This window comes from Terrapene carolina, unplaced genomic scaffold, assembly GCF_002925995.2.
Source record: "Terrapene carolina triunguis isolate 2854851 unplaced genomic scaffold, T_m_triunguis-2.0 Scaffold89, whole genome shotgun sequence".
Lineage (NCBI taxonomy): Eukaryota > Metazoa > Chordata > Testudines > Emydidae > Terrapene > Terrapene triunguis.
In genome coordinates, this window is record NW_020664440.1 from 17879372 (window position 1) to 17899356 (window position 19985).

Here is a 19985-nt window from a genome sequence, read left to right on the forward strand (position 1 = left end):
TTTTCAAATTTGCTATTAAAAATATACTTAAACTGGGATTTAGCTGCTAAATCTAGCTCAGGGTGAATGTTTGCACCTGATATGAAGACTCTGCTCCACTCTATCCTGACAGTGACATATCGAATAAGCAGGAGGAACCTTTTAAATCATGAAGTATTCCAGTGACGGTTCTGATGACACTGCACATGAGGAGACCAAGGATCAAGTGAGCACAACCCCATTGATCAAATTAAAGCCCTATCAGTTAATATCGAGAAGTGTAAGTGGCTTGCCCAAGATTACACAAGTCATGGTAGAGCTCAGAATAGAACCCAAGTCTGCATTCTCCTAATCCAGGGCTTTAGCCAAAAGACCAAAGAGTATCAGGAGTCACTCTTCCAGCAGGTTCAAACAAGCTGAATTCTGCTTTAGTCTGAACAATCTGGCTTGAGACAGACAGATTCAGTATCCTAATGGTCCGGGTGAACCCATGCTGTGAATGTATTTCTTCACACGCTACTGTGCAAACCGCAAGTTATTATTAAAAACAACATTCCACTTTTAAAAAAAAAAATATTAAAAACATACACTGTCTGCCCAAATAAGCTCATTCATCGGATGAAAAAAAATGCAGCTGTTTTAACACTCCATGGGAAGGTGATTCTGCTGGGTGAGTTAATAGAAATGGCAGCAAGTTTTTTCCACTCAGAGACAATTTCCTGGCCTCCTGCCGCACTGTATGTAGTGTGGTTGAATGTGCTGAGAAAGGAAGCAAGGGCTCAATAAAAAGAAACCGCTACGGTCATATGTCTCATTCAACGATGCACTGCTTCTTCCATCCAGCCCTGAACAAGGATGAGTAAATCAGTTTGGAGAAGCTAAGAATCTTTTCCCACTAGATCTAGTAGACATGATCTAGTAGCCTTCCAACATGTCAAACTTTTAGGGATTGAAAAGTTATCTTTTTTTTTTCATTCCCTTTCCATTGGAAGTACAAACCTCCATGAAACCTGGTAACCTCCGGGTACAAACACCCACAAATTCTGAGGCTGTTCTAATGTGGATCCAAATTTTACTTTGGGCCCCATCTCCAATAATTGTGAAGGCCAGCCCTTCAGCTCATGTAAATCACGGTAGCTCCATTGACTTCAGTGTGCTATCTGGATTTACCCCAGCTGAGGGCTATGTAGGTGTGATTTTAGTGCTGATGAAAGGTGCTAGGTTAACAGTACCGGGGTCTGAACTGCTCTCTCTATCTGCAGAACAGGCACAGCACGGACAGAGACAGAACTGGGGGAAAAAGCTATTCTGAGCAAAAGGACAACACTGGCACAAGAAGAAATGGGTATAAAGTGGCCATGAATAAATTTAGGCTGGAGATTAGTTGAAGGTTTCTAAACCTCTGAGGAGTGAGGTTCTGGAACAGCCTCCCAATAGGTGCAGTGGGGGCAAACAACCTAACTAGTTTTAAGATGCAGCTTGATAAGCTTATGAACAGAATTATATGATGGGGTTGCCTGTGATAGCGGGGGACTGAATTCAATGATCCAGGAGGTCCTTTCCAGTCCTATGTCCTAATGTAATCCTCCACCTTACCTGGAAGAACTGACTATGGGTAAGAGTGAATATGGTCCATTCATTCTTTGGCTTCTCTTTTGCAACAGCCAATTAGTGCCAGGTGTGGTGAACATGCTAGTTCACTGGGAACCAGAATGGGACTCATTTAATTTAAACCACCAAACAGTGCTCAGAAGCTGTATCTACACTGGGAACATTTGGATCTGTAATTCTCCACTGGTGGACGAACAGTAGAAGCTGTAGTGTAGACGGGGGCAGGTGTTTTTACCACTGTGTCACTACAGCTGGTAAAAAAGGAGGACCAAAAATCATGAACATTTCCCCCTATATTTTTGAATTTTGAAATGTTTTGACCAACTCTGTGGCTGGCCCCGAGCAGGATGCAAGTCTCATGAAAATGTTCATAAAGAATTTCATTGCATTTTTCCATCAAAATTTCAAAAATTGTCCAGTTCTAGTTGTCAAGACTGTGCCACATCTATATCACTCCACCACCGATGCTTCTATCATTGTTATCCCATTACAGGTCCAAGTTTTCCTCGTTTAAACATGCCCCACTGGTTACAATGTCAGACACTAAAGACCCCAGATGGATTGAAACTGTTCATACAGAGGTGGAAGACTTTCATATTCTTTTTCCCATCCTTCGTAGCAACCAATCCCCCTTCTAGGTGCCTCTCCTAATTGAAATGAATCTACTAATCATTTTGAAGCTCCTCAGTCATTGCAATTAATTCAGGGTTTAGAAAAGAGAAGCTTAGCAGCTGTAGCAAGCATATCCCAAACCTGCTTAACTAACTGATTAGAATGTTACGGAGTTGCCGCCCATTCCAAATGAACATCCACAGAACAAATAACTCCCCATTTTATACCATAAAGGAATGAAAAAAACCTAGCACCTCGTTTCCACTCAATCTCAGCAAATTTAATTAATCATTAATTGCCCAGACTTGTGATTATAATTAACTCTCTGAGAAATTATTGAATTCCAATTGCCCAGATAGCCAGCCTTACAATGATTAGTACCAAAGCTTGAAATATAATAGTAATAGCTATAAACATCCATTTCCAAAAAATTATGCCATTGCTGAAAGTGCGGAGTTCCTGGGAAGCCATTGATCAAAGGTAAAGTGCTTGTGCAGTCCAACTCCAATCCATTATGGCACCTGAAGGTCACCAAATTCATCATTTGAACAACCCAGCCAAACACAGAAGGTACCAAACATTGAGTCCATATAATTTCCTGCTGGATCAAAATTTCCTTAAAATAGAGGCATGAACCCAAACCAATCCATTTCAGGCTCTGCTCATAGCAACCGATCCCCAAAAGGACTCAATCTTGCACTCTGATACGTGGGCGCACAGTACTACACTACATTGTAAAATCTGCTCTAGTGTTATTACCCCCAGCGTTGCTCAGATACTACACAGCTGGAAGCCCTAGAAAACTAAGTTGTATAGATTTGGAAGTTGAGGCAAAGGAGGCACAAAGATGTTCACAACTATCATTAAAGCAAAGAAAATGTTTTGCTTTTTCATTTGTGCACACAGCTACTTTTCATGATATATTTGCCTAGGGAAAGCACCCAACAGCATCTCTGAGCCTCAATCACCACTGGAAACTTACACTTTGTATAACTGAGTTCTTGCGAAAGTCATGGAGCACAGAGAGACTAAAGCTACGTCTACATAGCAATGAAACACCTGCGGCTGGCCTGTGTCAGCTGACATGGGCTCACAGGGCTCCGGTTGTGGGGCTGTAAAATTGCCGTGTAGACTGTTGGGCTCAGGGTGGAGCCTGGGCTTTGGGACCCTGCCCACTTGCTGGGTCCCAGAGCTTGGACTCCAGCCCGAGCCCAAACATCTACACTACAATTTTACAGCCTCACAGCCTAAGCCCGGCGAGCCCAAGTCAGCTGACACAGGCCAGCCGCAGGTGTTTAATTGCTGTGTAGACATAGACAGTGAGATGAATGTTCATAGTAAGTGGTGCTGGTATCTCAGTAGGTGGCACTCTTCTCTCTGAGTAAGCATTGAAGTGAATACTGGCTCTAGTTAAAATTCTGATCCAGAGCCAGAAGTGTGTTTGGATTTCAAACACCCCAACAATCTGGGGTGTTCAGATCTGGTGTTCAGGTTTGAGTCCCCTCTTTACTTTGAACCAATACCCAGCACAATGTTAAGGGACACTCTGCAAGGGGTGGCATGTGGCAGATGAGGCTTGAAAATGAGGTCCTGACCACCTGTGGCCATTACAGATTCCATGGCTCTTTCCATCAGAATAGTTAACCCTCATGTGCTGGCTATGTTCCTACTCAGGTAATTCTATTCTGCCTCCCTAAATTCCCCTTGCATTTTCAAAGGGATATTCTATTCTCCTTCACAACCTGTCAGACCATTGTGTAGTGTTTCTGTGCCCTGTGAACAAATGCTATGTGTTCCACCCTAAAGGAAGCTGCATTTCAGTGGCAGGAGAGGTGTTCTCTGTGTTCTTTACCTTGCCAACAAATCTGTTGTGAAGCTTAAGTAGTTGGAGCCTGTTTCTTACATCCTTACTCACACTGAGTAGCACTTTACACCTTGAGTAGTCCCATTGACTTCAGTGGGATGATTTGGGAGAAAAGGTACAACTCAGGCAGAGGAAGAGTATCAAAAGTTGACTCTCTTTATATACAAAGCCTTCTGAGCTCTGCAGATGAAAAGGCGGTCTAGATATGCAATGCATTATTAGTGTTAGTAGTAGGAGCTGTGATTCTGATACCTTCTAAAGGCCCTTTCTTTATCCTGGCCACATGGCTTTTTTATGCCCAATATAGTGAAACCATTAAAGATCGGAAGAATTTTTTTCTTTGCCGTCCTAGCCTGACAGAGTGCCACTCCCCCTCCCCTCTTGCCCACTTGATCCTTCCTAAATAGATTATAACTATAAGCAATCAGTTAATGCATCATCATATTATTATTTATTTCTTCTGGCAGAGCCCACAATGGTCAAGGTACTATTCAGTCATAATGGAAGTTGTGATCCTTGCCATGATGAGTGTAACTGAAGGTAGAATTTGGCCTGTGGAATCTTATTATTGGTGGTAATGCACAAACCAGGAAAAAACAACAACTTGACTTTCAGATCGCAGAATGTGTTTGTGGTGCTGGCAATGAGGAAAAACACATCTTCTTACTTATCAACAGAGCATATCTGATGTGGAGGTATTGAGAGAAAATAAACGTGGCCACAATGCCACTTTTCGGAGTCACTTTTCGGAGTAGAACAGCACTTTAAGTATTGACACATCTTGGCTTAAAATCCTCCCTCAGTTGAGGTAAATCAGTGTAACCCCATTTACTTCAAGGGAACTACATGAATCAGATCACACCAGATCCTTAGCTGGTGTAAACTGACACAGTTTTAGTAATATCTATTAAAATGAAGCTATGCTGATTTATACTACCTGAAGATCTGACCCTGTAAGCCATAATGGCCAGGTCAATATCTCTTCCCTCCTCCTATATTCCTAGTTGACGTGTAGATTCAGTGAATTGACTAGAAACACTTTAAGGGAAGAAAGCCCAGTAGAATTTCACCTAGAGCATTTCAACAAGTCTCAAGGACTATTTTGGTTTAGGATGAGATTTGTGAGCTTTCAAATAAAGAAGGAAATTTTTGAAAAATAACAATAACAGAGAAACTGGGGGGTGGGAATGAACTGACCGGATATGTTAATGAAAAACCTCTGCTGTTTTTCAGGACTCTGTTTCCAGGTGGAGACATTAATATTTCAGCTGGAAAAATCATGTCTGTACACAGAGTGTTTATCCTGATCCCAGCAAAACTCCTGTCCAGTTCTCAGACTTCTACACTTTTCAGTCAATAAAGACCTACATATTGATGGAAATTGCCTTGTGTGTCTATGTAGAGTTTTCATTGTCTAAAAAACCAAACTGATAATCTATATGATGTATACCAATACTGGGAGGCCAGTAGTGTCAGCCCATTGGGGAGGTATGAGGGATGGTGGGGGAGTGTAATTATAGGGGAGCCCTAATCTTTGTACAATCAAAGTCTTCATTGAACATAACAATTTGCATAAAATGGAGCAGACTTCTAGAGCCACCCTCTCCTCTAATATGGTGGAGTGGCCCATAGAGACTACATGTCCCAGGATGCAATACTCCAGTCTTCTTTGACTGTCCCAGCATTATATGCTAGGTGGACCTGTAGTCTTTGATTTCTGCACCTCCATATTAAAGCTGAACGCAGCCATGGGCTGCCTTTTAATATTTTGTGAGCCACGTTTGCCTTGCGTGTTGCTCTTTGGGGCCTCCTCATTATCACCTTCAACCTCTCTCCTGGTCTTGAAAGGGGAAGTGGCACCTCTAATTAAAAAGTGGCACTTCTACGGTGGCAGAGAAGTGGCCCACGCACTACACTGAACAGTGATCTTCCCAAATTTCTCATTACTGAGCCCAGCAGAAACAATGCCAGATGAACGGCAGGAAATTCTAACTATCGCGGCAGACACAATTAGTCTCTTATCCTGCTATTGCTGGGTACAATCTAGGTCAGGGACCCTGACCTCAGCGTGCACACACACACACAAACAAATCCAAAACACTGCAAATGAGTTTAAGAACTGGCAAACTGTTGTGTGCACGTTTTGAATACTGTATCAATAGGGCTTGTTACAAGGAACTTGACCCGACGCCAAGCGTGATTTTTTTTCCTTTTAAGAGATGTACAAAATGGTCTGACAGCCATTTTGGCTCAGGGTTCCCACTGTAAAATCCTTCTAGCCCATGCAAAGTTATTTTCCCACTGCAGATGAAGAGAACAATGAATAAATAAATAAGGAAAATAAGTTCAGCCTAATGAAATTGAGGATGGGCTATTGTTCTCTGACACAATTTGTCTTTAGGCTTTTGTCAAGCATTTCAGACAGTGTAACAGCCAAACAAGCTCTTCCTTTAGCCAGGCTTCCCCATTCACTAAAGCATTTCATTAGGAAAATAATCACTTGATTGCTCCAACCAAACTTTGAACAGTATCCAAGGAATCCACAGCAGAAACAAAAATATGCCTCAGCCAATCACTCACCAGGTGATCTCTTCCAACCTTTTCCATTTAAGTAGTGATTAAGTTATCATTGGTCTATCAAGGCTTTAGGGCCAAAAATGTTACTTTTCTGTAAAAGTTGGTCCCAACATAGAAGTGTGCTGAGAGTAGAGAGAAGATTGCATGCTATGTTATCTAGCATGCCTGTCTAGGTCTTTACATGATGTCCAGCTAAATAGTACTGAATAGATATAGTGCACTGCACACTATATTTGATAATGTATAGTCACAGCTCTGTTTGTATCAAGGAATTAAATCAGGAGCTGCTTATTTTCTTGTGCATGAAAGAATGTTGGTGAGATAGTGCTACCTCAGAGGAGTTCTAGAAATTAAACTCAATCAGCAAGACAAACTTTGAAGGTAAGCCATATTTAGACCTTGAAAACTCAGGTTTGCTACATTTTCAAGTAAACAGCTAGAGCATATTGATATATTTTTGCGCTCAGTTGTTTCCTCAGTGTTACTTCTCTATTACTAGCCTTGGAGAAGCTATGGAGTCCAGCCCAAGTCTGGGTTCCCAGCTTGTGCAGAGCCTGGCATATTTTGCATCTATTAGTACACTGTCCTTTGTGCAATCTGCTCCATTCTGTGCAACTCTTTGCTACCCAGGGAGAAATTCTTTGTGTAAGATGGAGGGATGCCTTTAGCAAACCTTGGCCACATGTTAAAATTAGAGGTGAGGCCAAACTGCAACAGAAGACCCAAACCACCTTGAATGTTGATGAAACTCATATTTGTATCTTAATATGAGTGTAGAAGTTCTGGCCCATCTTTATGAAAAGAACCTGAACCAGAATAGAAGATCAGATCTCCTTAAACTTTGGGGAATTTAGGGTGTCAGTTTTTCAGTGCAGACCAATCTCTTGGGATAATTTCAGTCACTCCTTGACTTGACAACATAAGTGATAATAATTTCAACGGGAATTACGCACACACATTGGAGCGAAGAATGGAGTGAGGCTAATTATGGCCTAAATTTTAAAAAATGAAAAATGCAGGAGAAGCAACCCTGGAATGGGTGAGGAAGCCAAATCAGATGCTGGGAAAGACAGCCCCATTACCAAGAGTTTGGGGGAATCTTTGGAATGCAAGGTCCAGACTGCCTGATTTGTTCACCTGGTCTGAGTCCTGTAAAGAACATACCCCAGAGAACTGCATTACCTTAGAGTAGGGCAAATAACATCTAACCCTCCAGATTATTATCACAACTACCATGCCAACTGATACAGAGTTTCTGAGTTAACACAATGTTTCCACTCTTTCGGCTCAATAGCAGAGTGGGTGTATGGAAATGTCATCATTTTGGCAATCAATCAAACTATTAACGTCTCTGCTGAAAGGCCAAACAGATTCTGTTATGCTGAACAAATAGCTGCTCCGGCCGAGGCTGCAAATGAGATGGAAAATGCAGCTCCTGCTGCAGTCTTAAGAAAAGAATTCCTCGCCCCCCCCCCCCCCCCCAAACCAGTCAGGGTGTGGTTTAGTTTTCAGTCTTCATTATTGAGATGTGGATTTGTAAAAGAAGACGAGACATTAAAAATAGCACTTTCAAAAGGTTTTGTTGAGAGAGAGGATAATAAAACAAAAATAATAGTTTGTCCAAGCTCAGTTTTCCTCAGGGGCACCCTCAATGCCACTTTTGTTGTGGATAAGGAGCGACTGCTTTTCTTGGGACATTTGTGTGAGTCTGGGGGTGCACAATGGGGTATTTGTGCCAGCTTCAGTTATGCAATGTCTTACTTACACCAACCTGGGGTGCAAAGAGGAGTAATATTTTGTATTTGTAGTGGCATCCCCAATACTACGCAAATGCACAAAGCGACCTCTTTATTAATTATTATTATTTATTTGTATTACAATAGCATCTCAAAGCTCCAATCTGGGGTCAAGGACCCATTGGTCTGAGGACAGCACACACATGCAATAAAAAAGACAGTCCCATCTCCAAAGAGCTTATAATTTCAGCATATGATGAGAGGCAATAATTGGATACAACAAATGAATGGCAGTGGGAGAAGACACAGTAATAATGACATGATCACGTTTAGTATAACAAGCAGCAGTCACAGCATATCAACTACCTGGCTATTTTTGAGTGCCACTGTGCTGCGGTAGCCAGCAAGGGTGCCAGTTGCTGCCACGTGTGATGAAGTTTGCTTGTGATGTAGGCACCTGTGTACTAAGGATGTGAATGAGACCACCAAACTCATTTCACAAGGATTTCCATCCCTGCTAATCTGAGGTGGATTTGAACCAGTGACCAAGAGGTGAAAGAATCTCCCCTCTCCAGTTTTCTGATGAATTCATCCTCCTCATGATGTTATTTCCAAGGAACCATTTACACCTTGTCTCTTCACAACAAGTGGGATAGTTAACGAATAGAAACAATCAAGATTAATCTGAAAAAAAACAAACTTGCTGATCATTTCTATGGACAACAGTCATCCAGAGTCTTTGTGCTCTTTCAGCAACTGTGTATTTTTGGGACGATGGAGGGGCATATTTCCAGCATGGAAACATGACCTAACTAAAGTTGTACAGGCGGAACCTTATCTTAAAAATGGCGTCTGACTGGGATGAAGAAACTGGAAGTGTAGACACTGTGACTGGTTAGGAGAGGAGTGCACAGCCAATATTCATTGTGGTATTTTCTAACTTTTGAGTGCCTGGCTTTGCAACCTTAACGTTCTTTCAACATGAGTAACATTGGTTTTGTGTGTGTAATAATATTAAAATGAAATACGGCGAACAAAATAAACCCACTTGAAGCAGAAGCTTCTGAGCACCCCACAGATGAACCCCAGCTGCAAGGTTCAAGACCAAAGTTTGAGGTTGTTTGACTCCTGACGTTTGGCTCATCAAGGAAATGGAAAGGGTGCAGGGAGAAAGAGTTGTGAAATATGGATCTGGAGTCCTTCAGAGTTTGAGGTGTTCAAATGCAAGGGACTGGCATGGCTCCAACTCTCCTTTTACATTTAAAATTCTTCCTTTATTTCCCTAAATTTAAAAAAATTAATATAATAAAGCGCAAAGGGAAACAACTATGCTGCTTCCTCCAGGAGTGAATGAAGGAATGGCAAGGAAGAGAATGAAATCCCTAGCTGAAGCTCATTTAGGGGGGAGGGATAGCTCAGTGGTTTGAGCATTAGCCTGCTAAACCCAGGGCTGTGAGTTCAATCCTTGAGGGGGCCACTTAGGAATCTGGGGCAAAATCAGTATTTGGTCCTGCTAGTGAAGGCAGGGGGCTGGACTCAATGACCTTTCAAAGTCCCTTCCAGTTCTATGAAATAGGATATCTCCATAAATTTACATTTAGTGAAACATTGAGTTACAGACCCAAACACTTACACCGAAAGCAAAACACCAACTGTTCCGCATGAAATTGATGACTAACAAGAACACAGATAATCACCCAGCATAGTAACATAGCTATCACAGGTATCCTTTCTCTGCTCTAATGAGGCTAACTGGCTGATCTAAGCCATATGTTTTAATCATCATGAAAACTGGGCTGATTTCCCTCCTGTCTTAAAACAGCATTTCAATATTGGCTAACAAACCTACAGCTAATGCTACCCAGTTTCTGCAATACACATTGGCTGTGTGGAAACTATACTACTTCCCCCAAGGGATAGAAGTGAGTGGTTTACATTTTGGGGTCAGACCAGGAAAGCCCTCTTTGTTTTCATTCACTTGTACATTCAAGCCAACTTTGTGGCGCTAAGTAGATAAAATTAGTGTCAAAGCTGAGTTTTCCCGTAACTAGCCTACGAGCTGTAATTTTTATGGGAGTTCTTTCTATTATGGATTACCAGCAGTTTAGGATTCTTTCCAGCTGGAACGGAGCGGTACGCAGTCTCTCACATGAATGTTTCTAAGATAAAACCTTCTAAGCAGAGGCATAAAACAAAAGCCCCATCTCCTGGATATAGCTGTCAGCTTGGAAGTGAGAGCAAAAAGACATTTCCTGTTCTTTCCAAATGGTTTTCCCAGGCAGTAAATGCTCTTATAACTTGCACACCACCCCAGAATCAAACACCCTGTAAGATTTGGTGCTATCTAGCTTTCAGTTGAGGTGAACTTTAGCATGACTCCAGCCAGTGGGAAGCTCCCCTTTGGCTTACCTCACAGAATTGTTCCCTCCAGATCATGAAGCTCCTCATGCAAGTCCCAGCTGCAGTAGCACGGAGGCTACACACCCACTAGCCATGTCTAGCTAAGGAATTCTATAAAAAAATGTGCTACCACCAGTTTGGCTAAACTGGGGTTAGTACTGCTGCGAGCGCCCGTGTAGACAAAATTGGCAGCAGGTGCTGTTTTTACCAACTTGTCCAAGGGATGAGAGACTCCACTAACTGGTGAAGTCTCTTTTAATGACTGGCTGCCAGTTGGCAGGCTCAGTAATCTCCAGTTGGTTTTCTAAAAAGCAATTGTCTGCAAGGTGTCCATCATACTGGAGACCGCTGTCCTGCTACCCAAGCTTGGGCAGGCTTTTCAGCTTTGGCAACTGGCCCGAGAGAGGCACAAGGAGGAGGCAGAAATGCCCTGTTGACTTCCTATTTTCCTTATTTTGTTCTTTGTGAAAGACACTCCCCACTGTTAAGGATTGGGGAATTTTCCAAGGACACCCCAGTGCTATCTTTTGCATTGTCACAGAGTTTATTCCTCAGCAGTGGCGGCCGGTAAACTCTGTTCATTTGCTATCCCCTCCTGCCTCCCAAACACAGCCATGCAAGACTTTGGAATGAGATCTAGTAAGCTGTGGCACAGTCTCTAGGGCAGCAATGTGGATTGGGACACTTAGAACCAGTATGGACAAAACATTAGAGGACCTAGGAAACAGGCCTGCATGGGCCAGGAGATGAACAGGATGATTTATTAGGTCTTTTCTGTCCCTAATTTCTATGATTCCGTGAGCAAACCTCAAGCACTGCCTACCCTGCCTGCTCTCCACTAGCTGTCTTTGGCTTGGGTGTGTACCCCAAAGAGAAAACACAACTTAATGGGAGCAAAATGAATCCACTCAAACAAGAACCAAAAGCTAGTTTGCATGGACCCTGAGTCTTCTTCACCTACATTTCTTTCCCCAAGATAGAATTCTCATCTCTCTATCTCAATCACAATCTCCTTCTCTGACTCACTCTCCTTCTCTCTTCTACCTATGCAATGTTATTCTCTAAAGAAAAATACTCTCCACAAATAAAAGCCTGGTGAGGTTTGTTACCCATAGTTCTTTCTTATGGATGAGAAACTCCAGACGTTTGGCACACACAGAAAGAGTAGTTTATCAGAAGACAGATTTCTTTGCAATGCCTCAGCGAGCACCTCCCCACTGTAAGCCACTCCTAATAGAATTCACCTCAGTCTCTTCAATGCTTTTTCTGTCTCCTAAATTACAGCTAAGTAAGAGGGCAATTAGGTTTCAACAATTAAAATGATTTACTTACCACATGTAACAGCCGGAGCATCTCCACATATCTGCAGAAAGAGACAGAATTATATTAATTGCCATCAAGCTAGCGCTGAATGAATCAGGGTGGAATGTGCAGCTTCATTTGCAAGAGAACAGCCAGATTTTAACAGAGAACTCACACTTTCTCCGAAGACACCAGCTCCTGGGCTATGAGGTAAGCTCTGGACTGTCCTTCTTTCTGTTGAAAAGGAAACCACAGGTGTTAAGAAATCTCCCATCCCAAAACAGAAAGGGCTGGAGAATGCCCTCAATCTACATGATCCTTGAATCTGAATCACAGCATCTTAGGGTTGGAATGGACCTCATCTAGTCCAACCCCCTGCTCAAAGCAAGACTAATCCCCAGACAGATTTTTGCCCTAGATCCCTAAATGGCCCCCTCAAGGATTGAACTCACAACTCTGGGTTTAGCAGGCCAATGCTCAAACCCCCTTGAGTCTTTCTATTCAGAGTTTGTACACTGCCTAGCAGAATGGGGTCCTGATCCACAACTGCAGCTCTGCTACAATACAAATAAATAAATCCAAAATATACAGCCTGAAATGGGGTCATGCTCTCAAGATTCAAGAAGTTGTTTTGGTGGCTATGGACTGACTCCTGACCTTACTGAAGTCAGAGAGAAAATTCCCATTGATTTCAATAGGGCAAAAATTCATCAGAAAGAAAGGCCGACAGATTCTAAGGCTAGGTCTACACTACCCGCCTGAATCGGTGGGTAGAAATCAACCTCTCGTGGATCGATTTATCGCGTCCTGTCGGGACGCGACAATCGATCCCCGAATCGACGCTCTTACTCCACCAGCGAAGGTGGGAGTAAGCGCCGTCGACGGGAAGCCGCAGAGGTCGATTTTGCCACCGTCCCTACAGCGGGGTAAGTCGGCTGCGATACGTCGAATTCAGCTACGCTATTCGCGTAGCTGAATTTGTGTATCTTAAATCAACCCCCCCTGTAGTGAAGACGTAGCCTAACTCTAGAAGGGTAATTTCATGACTGCAGGAGGCAAAGCTGATCCAGTTTGTTCAGGCCACTCATGGGCAAGGAAAAGTTTTTTGTTTTTTAAATAGTTATATTCCAAACTGTTCCCACTGCAGTGCAAGCTACAGAAGCAAACAAGTTCAAAGGGCTTTCTTGCGTGCTAAGCACATTTGATGAAATTAAACTGTGGTAACTATATCCTGAAAGCAAACAGTGCAATGTGAAAGCAAATAACATCATTTTGAGATCTCAGAGGACACAGAAACCTGCCAAAGAAGCAATGGCAGTGGTTCTTCAAGGCTCAAGAGGCTAATTATGATGCTTTGCTCTGGTTTCACGAATCATTTGTTTTTAATCTATTTACTTATTTAGTCTATTTATTTATTTAGGATGTTTTTAACAGGTTTACAAATCATTGCCGTATAAATATCAGAGACAAAATGCTAATCATTACAAGAATGAGCTTTTGTTTAGAGAAACATTATATAGTGATATAATCAGCAGATCCCTCTATTTAACAGGTTGTTACCATATTACAGAGTGAGCCTCTTTACCAAGGTAAGAAATGGACAAAGCGTTGAAACCTTTATTGAGAAAGAAATCTTATACTAAAGTAAGTTTGACTTATACAGCAGCGATAATAAAGCAAGGAAACAGCTGTCAATGAACAAGAGGCCATGCAACATGCCGTTTATTCTTAACAAGCAGGAGGCAGCATCAAGTGTATTGTTTAAAGGGACCAGGTGTGTCATTAATCCATTGCTTAAAGAGCCTCCTTTAGAAGGTGTACAATCAAGCAGCTGGGAGATGCTGAGCTGTCATGCACTAAGCTGGTTATTGTAATTCAGGTGGCAGCCTGAAATGGTGTCCTTTATCACCACCAATTCTGGATGAGAATTGCTTGGGTTGTTAGGGATCATGGTGAAATCATTTAATTCAGCCCCTCAATGAAGAGCATTTGTAGGGCCCCGGACCAAAATCCCAGATTCAAACTCCATCAACCTTTGCTAAAGTTTAGAGCACATTCAAGCTTGGCAGTTCATCTCCAGTGTTTAAACACTAGTAACAGAAATCTGAACAGTAATTCTCCAAGCCTTTTGCATCTCTGGACAAGTAATCTTGTGACATCAGTTTTTTTTTACCCAATGTTTCTGCTCCTTCCTGCTTCCCCTCAGGCTGGAAATAAGAAAGGCTGAAAACAGTTTAGGGAAGATTTAAGCATTCCCTGGAAGTGCTGGAAACTGAAATCCAGCAGCATGATAGCTGGACCATGAAAACCCAGATGCAAAATTGACTGAAATGAAACCAACCAATCTTGTTTCCATGTCCATCATTACTAAATCACAAAAAGAAAATAATTGGAATAAATAATGAAAAGCAAAGTTACATTTTAAAAATTCTTTCAGTTTTAAGGTGCTGTTCCCTACACAAGTAAGGATTTTTTTAAAAAAAGTAGTACATTTTATATTGTCAGTGCACCTTTAACATAAAAATGTTCAGCAGCAACAAATGAGTCCTAAAACTGTCTGTAACAGAGCAGCAGAGGGTTATTCAAAACACGCTGCAAATAAATCTCTTTTTACTGTACAAATGAGTGAAGGAAAGGAATGACTTTCCACCAGGAAAGTAATCAGGAACCCCATTCTGTTAGGTCATGGGTTCTCAACCTGGGGGTTGAGAAGATTTAGAGACTCAAAGAAATTAGTGATCTAATCATTCGTTAGATTCAGTCATCTAATCCATCTCTCTGCCAATACAAGATTGTTGCCTACAGTATGTTACCCAGTGCTTTGTTGATTCTTGTTTAAATGGTCCAAAGAGTGGTGCTTCTCCCATTTTTCTTTGGGACACTGTTCTACTACAGTTGAACAGATCTAGTATAAGGATTTTTTCCTGAAAGTCATCTTTTCCCTTTGTTAATTTCATTCCACTATTTGTAGTATACTCCTTGTACTACACTATATATTTGTGTTTACACTTTACAATCATTCCTAAAGGGTTACCCTGTTTCTCTCGTTTTGTCACCAGTGACGATACATGGCACACACTAGTGTCGGCACACAGGAGCTACCACATGTCGCTGGTCAGCATCAGGATATTCTGGGTTCTTTTTCTTCCTTGCCCTTTTGACTTGCAGACATAAATCAATTGAATGGGAATTTTATTTCTGGATTACCAAACCTAATACTGGCCAGTTTGCACGTCCTCTATTGACAGGCTTGACCAAGAAGCGAAGTATATTTCACCATTGGTGTGGACCCATTCACCTTTTATGTATACAGATTGTCGCGGTCTGTAATTCTACTTGTGATTAATATGTCTTAGTCGAGAGACAAAACACTGGGACCCCTGGTGTCACATGACCAGTCTAGGGCGAGTTTTGAGACAGTGTCTCTAGGCGTTGCCCGTCTTGTGTTATTTAATTACTGTTTGCTTAACCAGGAAATGAACTCTGAGATTGACGACAGTGTCCGGAGACGGACTTCTGGGAATAGCGGGAGGTAGCGGGTGTGGGTCCCTCAACTATCAACTTTCTAAAACAAAGCCCAAGTGATTATTAAAACATGACTGAGCTACCACATTTGTAGTGATCTTTACTGTGTACTCTTCAGCCCAGCAGTAAGCACTCTTGTACGCTTCCTCCCCAGGCTGCTGCTTCAGTAGCTGTGTACTCCAATTCCTGCTATTTGTCTGTACTCAGCAGATGGAAGAGATGGATCTAGACAGAGGATTCTGGCTCTGTGCCTAACTGAGTCTTGTTGTCCTTATTAGCTTCATCTGCCCCACAATCTAAAATATATGCTATATACAAGCAAAATGGTCCCTCAGATTGCCTGCCCTCAACAGCCAATGGAGTTTTCATCTGATAATGAAGCTGCTCCTAGATCAGGATACCAGGTAGAACTTCCTGACAGTGAGATCTCTGACTTTGGGTAATGGTCTCTTGAGGGATGTGGTGGAAGCCTCATTGCTAGGTCATTTAAAACTGGACTGAACAGAGCACTGGAGAATATGCTGGGGACCACTGACTAGACAAACTTCTCTAAAGGCCTTTTCCATCTCTAAATACTATGAACTCTTATTGGTCTGGGGAGGGCCATGTAGTGCCCTGTTTGTTAAGCATGTGATTTCCATGCTGCTTCCAACTCCCATTGGCCTATGGGAAGAAAACCAGACTCTCTGGATTTGAACCATCTCTTGAGAGAGAGTGCAAAGCAGGAAATCTCATCATCAAGCTGTCTTGCACGTTTTCCTAGACCAGGGATCGGCAACCTTTCAGAAGTGGTGTGCCGAGTCTTCATTTATTCACTCTAATTTAAGGTTTCGCGTGCCAGTAATACATTTTAACATTTTTAGAAGGTCTCTTTCTATAAGTCTATAATATATAACTAAACTATTGTTGTATGTAAAGTAAATAAGATTTTTAAAATGTTTAAGAAGCTTCATTTAAAATTAAATTAAAATGCAGAGCCCCCCAGACTGGTGGCCAGGACCCGGGCAGTGTGAGTGCCACTGAAAATCAGCTCGTGTGCCATAGGTTGCCTACCCCTGTCCTAGACAAAACTGATATCCAACACCTACCCAAAGAATATGCTTTTGTGACTCTTCCAAAATTGTACCCAAGTAGTCGGCCACATTAGTCCTCATTCAATGGCAGTCTCTAGTTTGCATATCAAATACTGTGCTTTAACTATCATATATGGATACTAACAGCTGATTGCAAGTCACTTGACATAACCTATTCCTGTTCATAGATGGCGTAATAGACAGAAGGGGCAGATGTGGTGCCTCAAATGACCAGAAGCATCTAATTAACACACACAGACTCTGTATTAGGATAAAGAATCAGCAGATTAATTGGTTACACACTCTGCATGGTGGGATATCAACCTGAAACTTAGGGCCCAGTCTTCTGCCAGAGCAGTCAATGGAAGCAGGATGGGAACCTAAAACTCGAATGGCCTTGATTTTGCAAGCCTTTTGCATACAGAACTCCCACCGACTTCAGTAAGACACAGAGCTTTGTGTAACTGAGAGCTCACTGTACCAGACTTGGGAATGTTGAGTTTGCTCAGCCTAGTCATTGTCCTTCATTTAGAAAAGTATAAAGCCACATCAGTGGATTATTTCTTAAAGATTGAAGGTCTTGCTGGACAGGAAAAAGACTACTTGACCCAGAAAGCAGCTAGCTCTGGTGTATCTCTATCCGCTCTCCCTGCTCTGTTAGTGCTTCAGTGCCTTGTTCTAAGAACTCCTCCACCTCCTTGCATTTCTCATCTCAGTCTCCAAGCTCTCAAGGATTACAGCAGCATGGTCTGGTCAAAGGGAAATGATGATGACCTGGATATTCTCCACATGACCCCTTTTCAAGTCATGGCACCCCAGTGCCCTGATCTGGGTCACAAAGCAGCTCCAGAGGAATGTCCTCCTGACTGAGAATCAAGGTCTCACAATATGAAACGGGAACAAGATAAAATGAAATAATAAAAAGGATTAAATGAAAGGGAAAGAAAAAGAAAAGAAAAATAGATATTGTACTATAACAAAACACTGGCCACCTAGAACAACACATTTGTCACTATGCTATATATCGTGGCCACCCAGAACTTGACAGCAACAAAATATATAGAATTCAGATTCCATCCCGCTCCAAAAGCATAGGCCTTGAGCCAATGGGAACTCTCCTCTCAGCTGTTAGCAGTATAGGTTTTATGACACACAGTTCAGCAATTCTGATTTCATCCTGAAGAGGGCAGTGGTGTGTGCACACACAAGGCCACACACACACAAACCCTGATTCATTACAATATTAAGAAAACTAAAATCAACTTATTTCTTCAGGAATTGACTGTCAAGTGTTAATGCTTTTGAACATACTCTAACACAATTACTATGTTTATTACCTCAAATAAAAATAACAACACATAACATACCAGACTGCTTTCATCAAGGATCTCAAACTGCTTTTACAAAGATTAATGAACTATGCCTTACAATCCCCCCCACGATGTGGCTAAGCACTTTATAGATGGGAAAACTAAGGCACAGAGATGCTATGTGACTTGCCCAAGGTCAGTTTCTGTCTCTAAGCAAACTCTAGCAAACAGCAAGATTCACAATTTCTGTAGAACTCCACATCAAAGCTCTAATGGCCTTCAGTAGACCAGTAAAAGGAGGGTGGCAAGAGTGCTGGAGAGGTAGACCTTGCCTGCTGAGACTGGAGACTCCAACGAGGGTTGCCAACCCTTCAGGATTGTCTGGGAGTCCCCCAGGAATTAAAGATTAATCTTTAATTAAAGATTATGTCATGTGATGAAAGCTCCAGGAATACGTCCAGCCAAAATTGGCAACCCTAACTGTGTCCTCTCCTGACATTCTCCACATTGTTATTTTCCCTTTCGTTGCTCTCAGAGTGCAATTAGCTTGATTGAGACAATGTGTGCTCAGGTGGCATCACACAGATAAAGACAGGAAAAGTCACAGACAGCCTGGCTAAAAACAGCAATTTTCTGCCTTTGATTGAATAGACAGGTATTATTGATATTATTTCATTGTCTGCCAGGGAGCTGAAGAACATGATGAATAATGAGGAAACGAAGGCCAGTGGCTGATGCTCAGCATTGCAGGCTATCAAAAGCCCATTCACATCAGGAGCCCATGAATGCTTCACAACAGAGCTGCACTTTCACGGGGTGTTAACATGCGTAGGTCACATTGATCACATCCTCCCATCCCATTGTGTTACTCTTGATGGGGGCGAGGGCGGTAGGGTCTTTGCTTTCCAGTCACCATGCTCCCTGTTTTCCTGCAGGATAACCTCTTTCCAGGTAGTCGTAAACTAGACTTGATGATTAAAGTCCTGTTTCTGAGGAGACAGTTATTGTTAGGAGACTCTCAGCTGCCTGCTTACAAGACAGACAAACTAGGAATGGGCCAAACCAAAGGTGACCAGTGTTTTGGAAAAGGTCTAGAGATCAGCTCAATGGTGGCCAATCAGTTCTTCCACTTTTGCAGACTCAGGTCTAGATCTACATGGAGTGCACAAGCAGGGAGCGCAAGACTGTGGCATTCGTGCGCAGGGGTGATTTTAGTCAATAGGTCAATAATGTGCCATCGCTGGTAATTAGTATCAATGCTCAATGAGGGTCTGGCTGGAGAATCTTGCCCGCATGCTCGGGATTCTGCTGATCGCCATATTTGGGGTCGGGAAGGAATTTTCCTCCAGGGTAGATTGGCAGAGGCCCTGGAGGTTTTTCGCCTTCCTCCGCAGCATGGGGCAGGAGTCGCTTGCTGGAGGATTCTCTGCAACTTGAAGTCTTTAAATCATGATTTGGGGACTTCAACAGCTGAGTCAAGGGAGAGAATTATTCCAGGAGTGGGTGGGTCAGCTTTTGTGGCCTGCATCATGCGGGAGGTCAGACTAGATGATCATAATAGTCCCTTCTGACCTTAAAGTCTATGAGTCTATGAGTCACGTGTGAGCCCAGCTGAGGTTAAGTGCTAGGCTTAGTGCTCTGCACTGAGCGGTCTTAGGTCTCATGTCCCTTCTGCATCTACTTCCTTAATATCAAGGGTTCAGGCTAAAAAAAGGGTGATGGTGAGACTGGGGTGAGCAGAGTGTGAGCATGTCTGAGGAGAAAGGGGGGGGGGGAGGTACCATTCTCAGCATGCTAATACAGCACTTAAGCATCCTGTTAGGCTTCACTGCTCCAGGTAGACAGCAGTGGCATGGCAGAGACAAAGCAGTAAACTCACTGAGGCAGGAACGGGGTTGTCCCTCCAGAGCATCACATTTGACTGTATTTATGTACTCTGCACCTGTGCTGGGCAATACCAACCCAAAGACAGCTACTGGACCAGTCAATACCCATT

At 42.5% G+C, this 19985-nt stretch overlaps 1 protein-coding gene across 1 annotated transcript in view; it reads right to left on the reverse strand.

Annotated features, from left to right (window-relative positions):
• FGD5 (FYVE, RhoGEF and PH domain containing 5) overlaps positions 1 to 19985 on the reverse strand; it is a 150500-nt gene that overhangs the window by 57167 nt on the left and 73348 nt on the right. The window contains exons 4-5 of the mRNA XM_026650261.2: positions 12257 to 12315; positions 12112 to 12142 (exon numbers count right to left, since the gene is read on the reverse strand). Coding sequence (XP_026506046.1) covers positions 12112 to 12142; positions 12257 to 12315 — 90 coding nt within the window. The remainder of the gene's footprint in view (positions 1 to 12111; positions 12143 to 12256; positions 12316 to 19985) is intronic.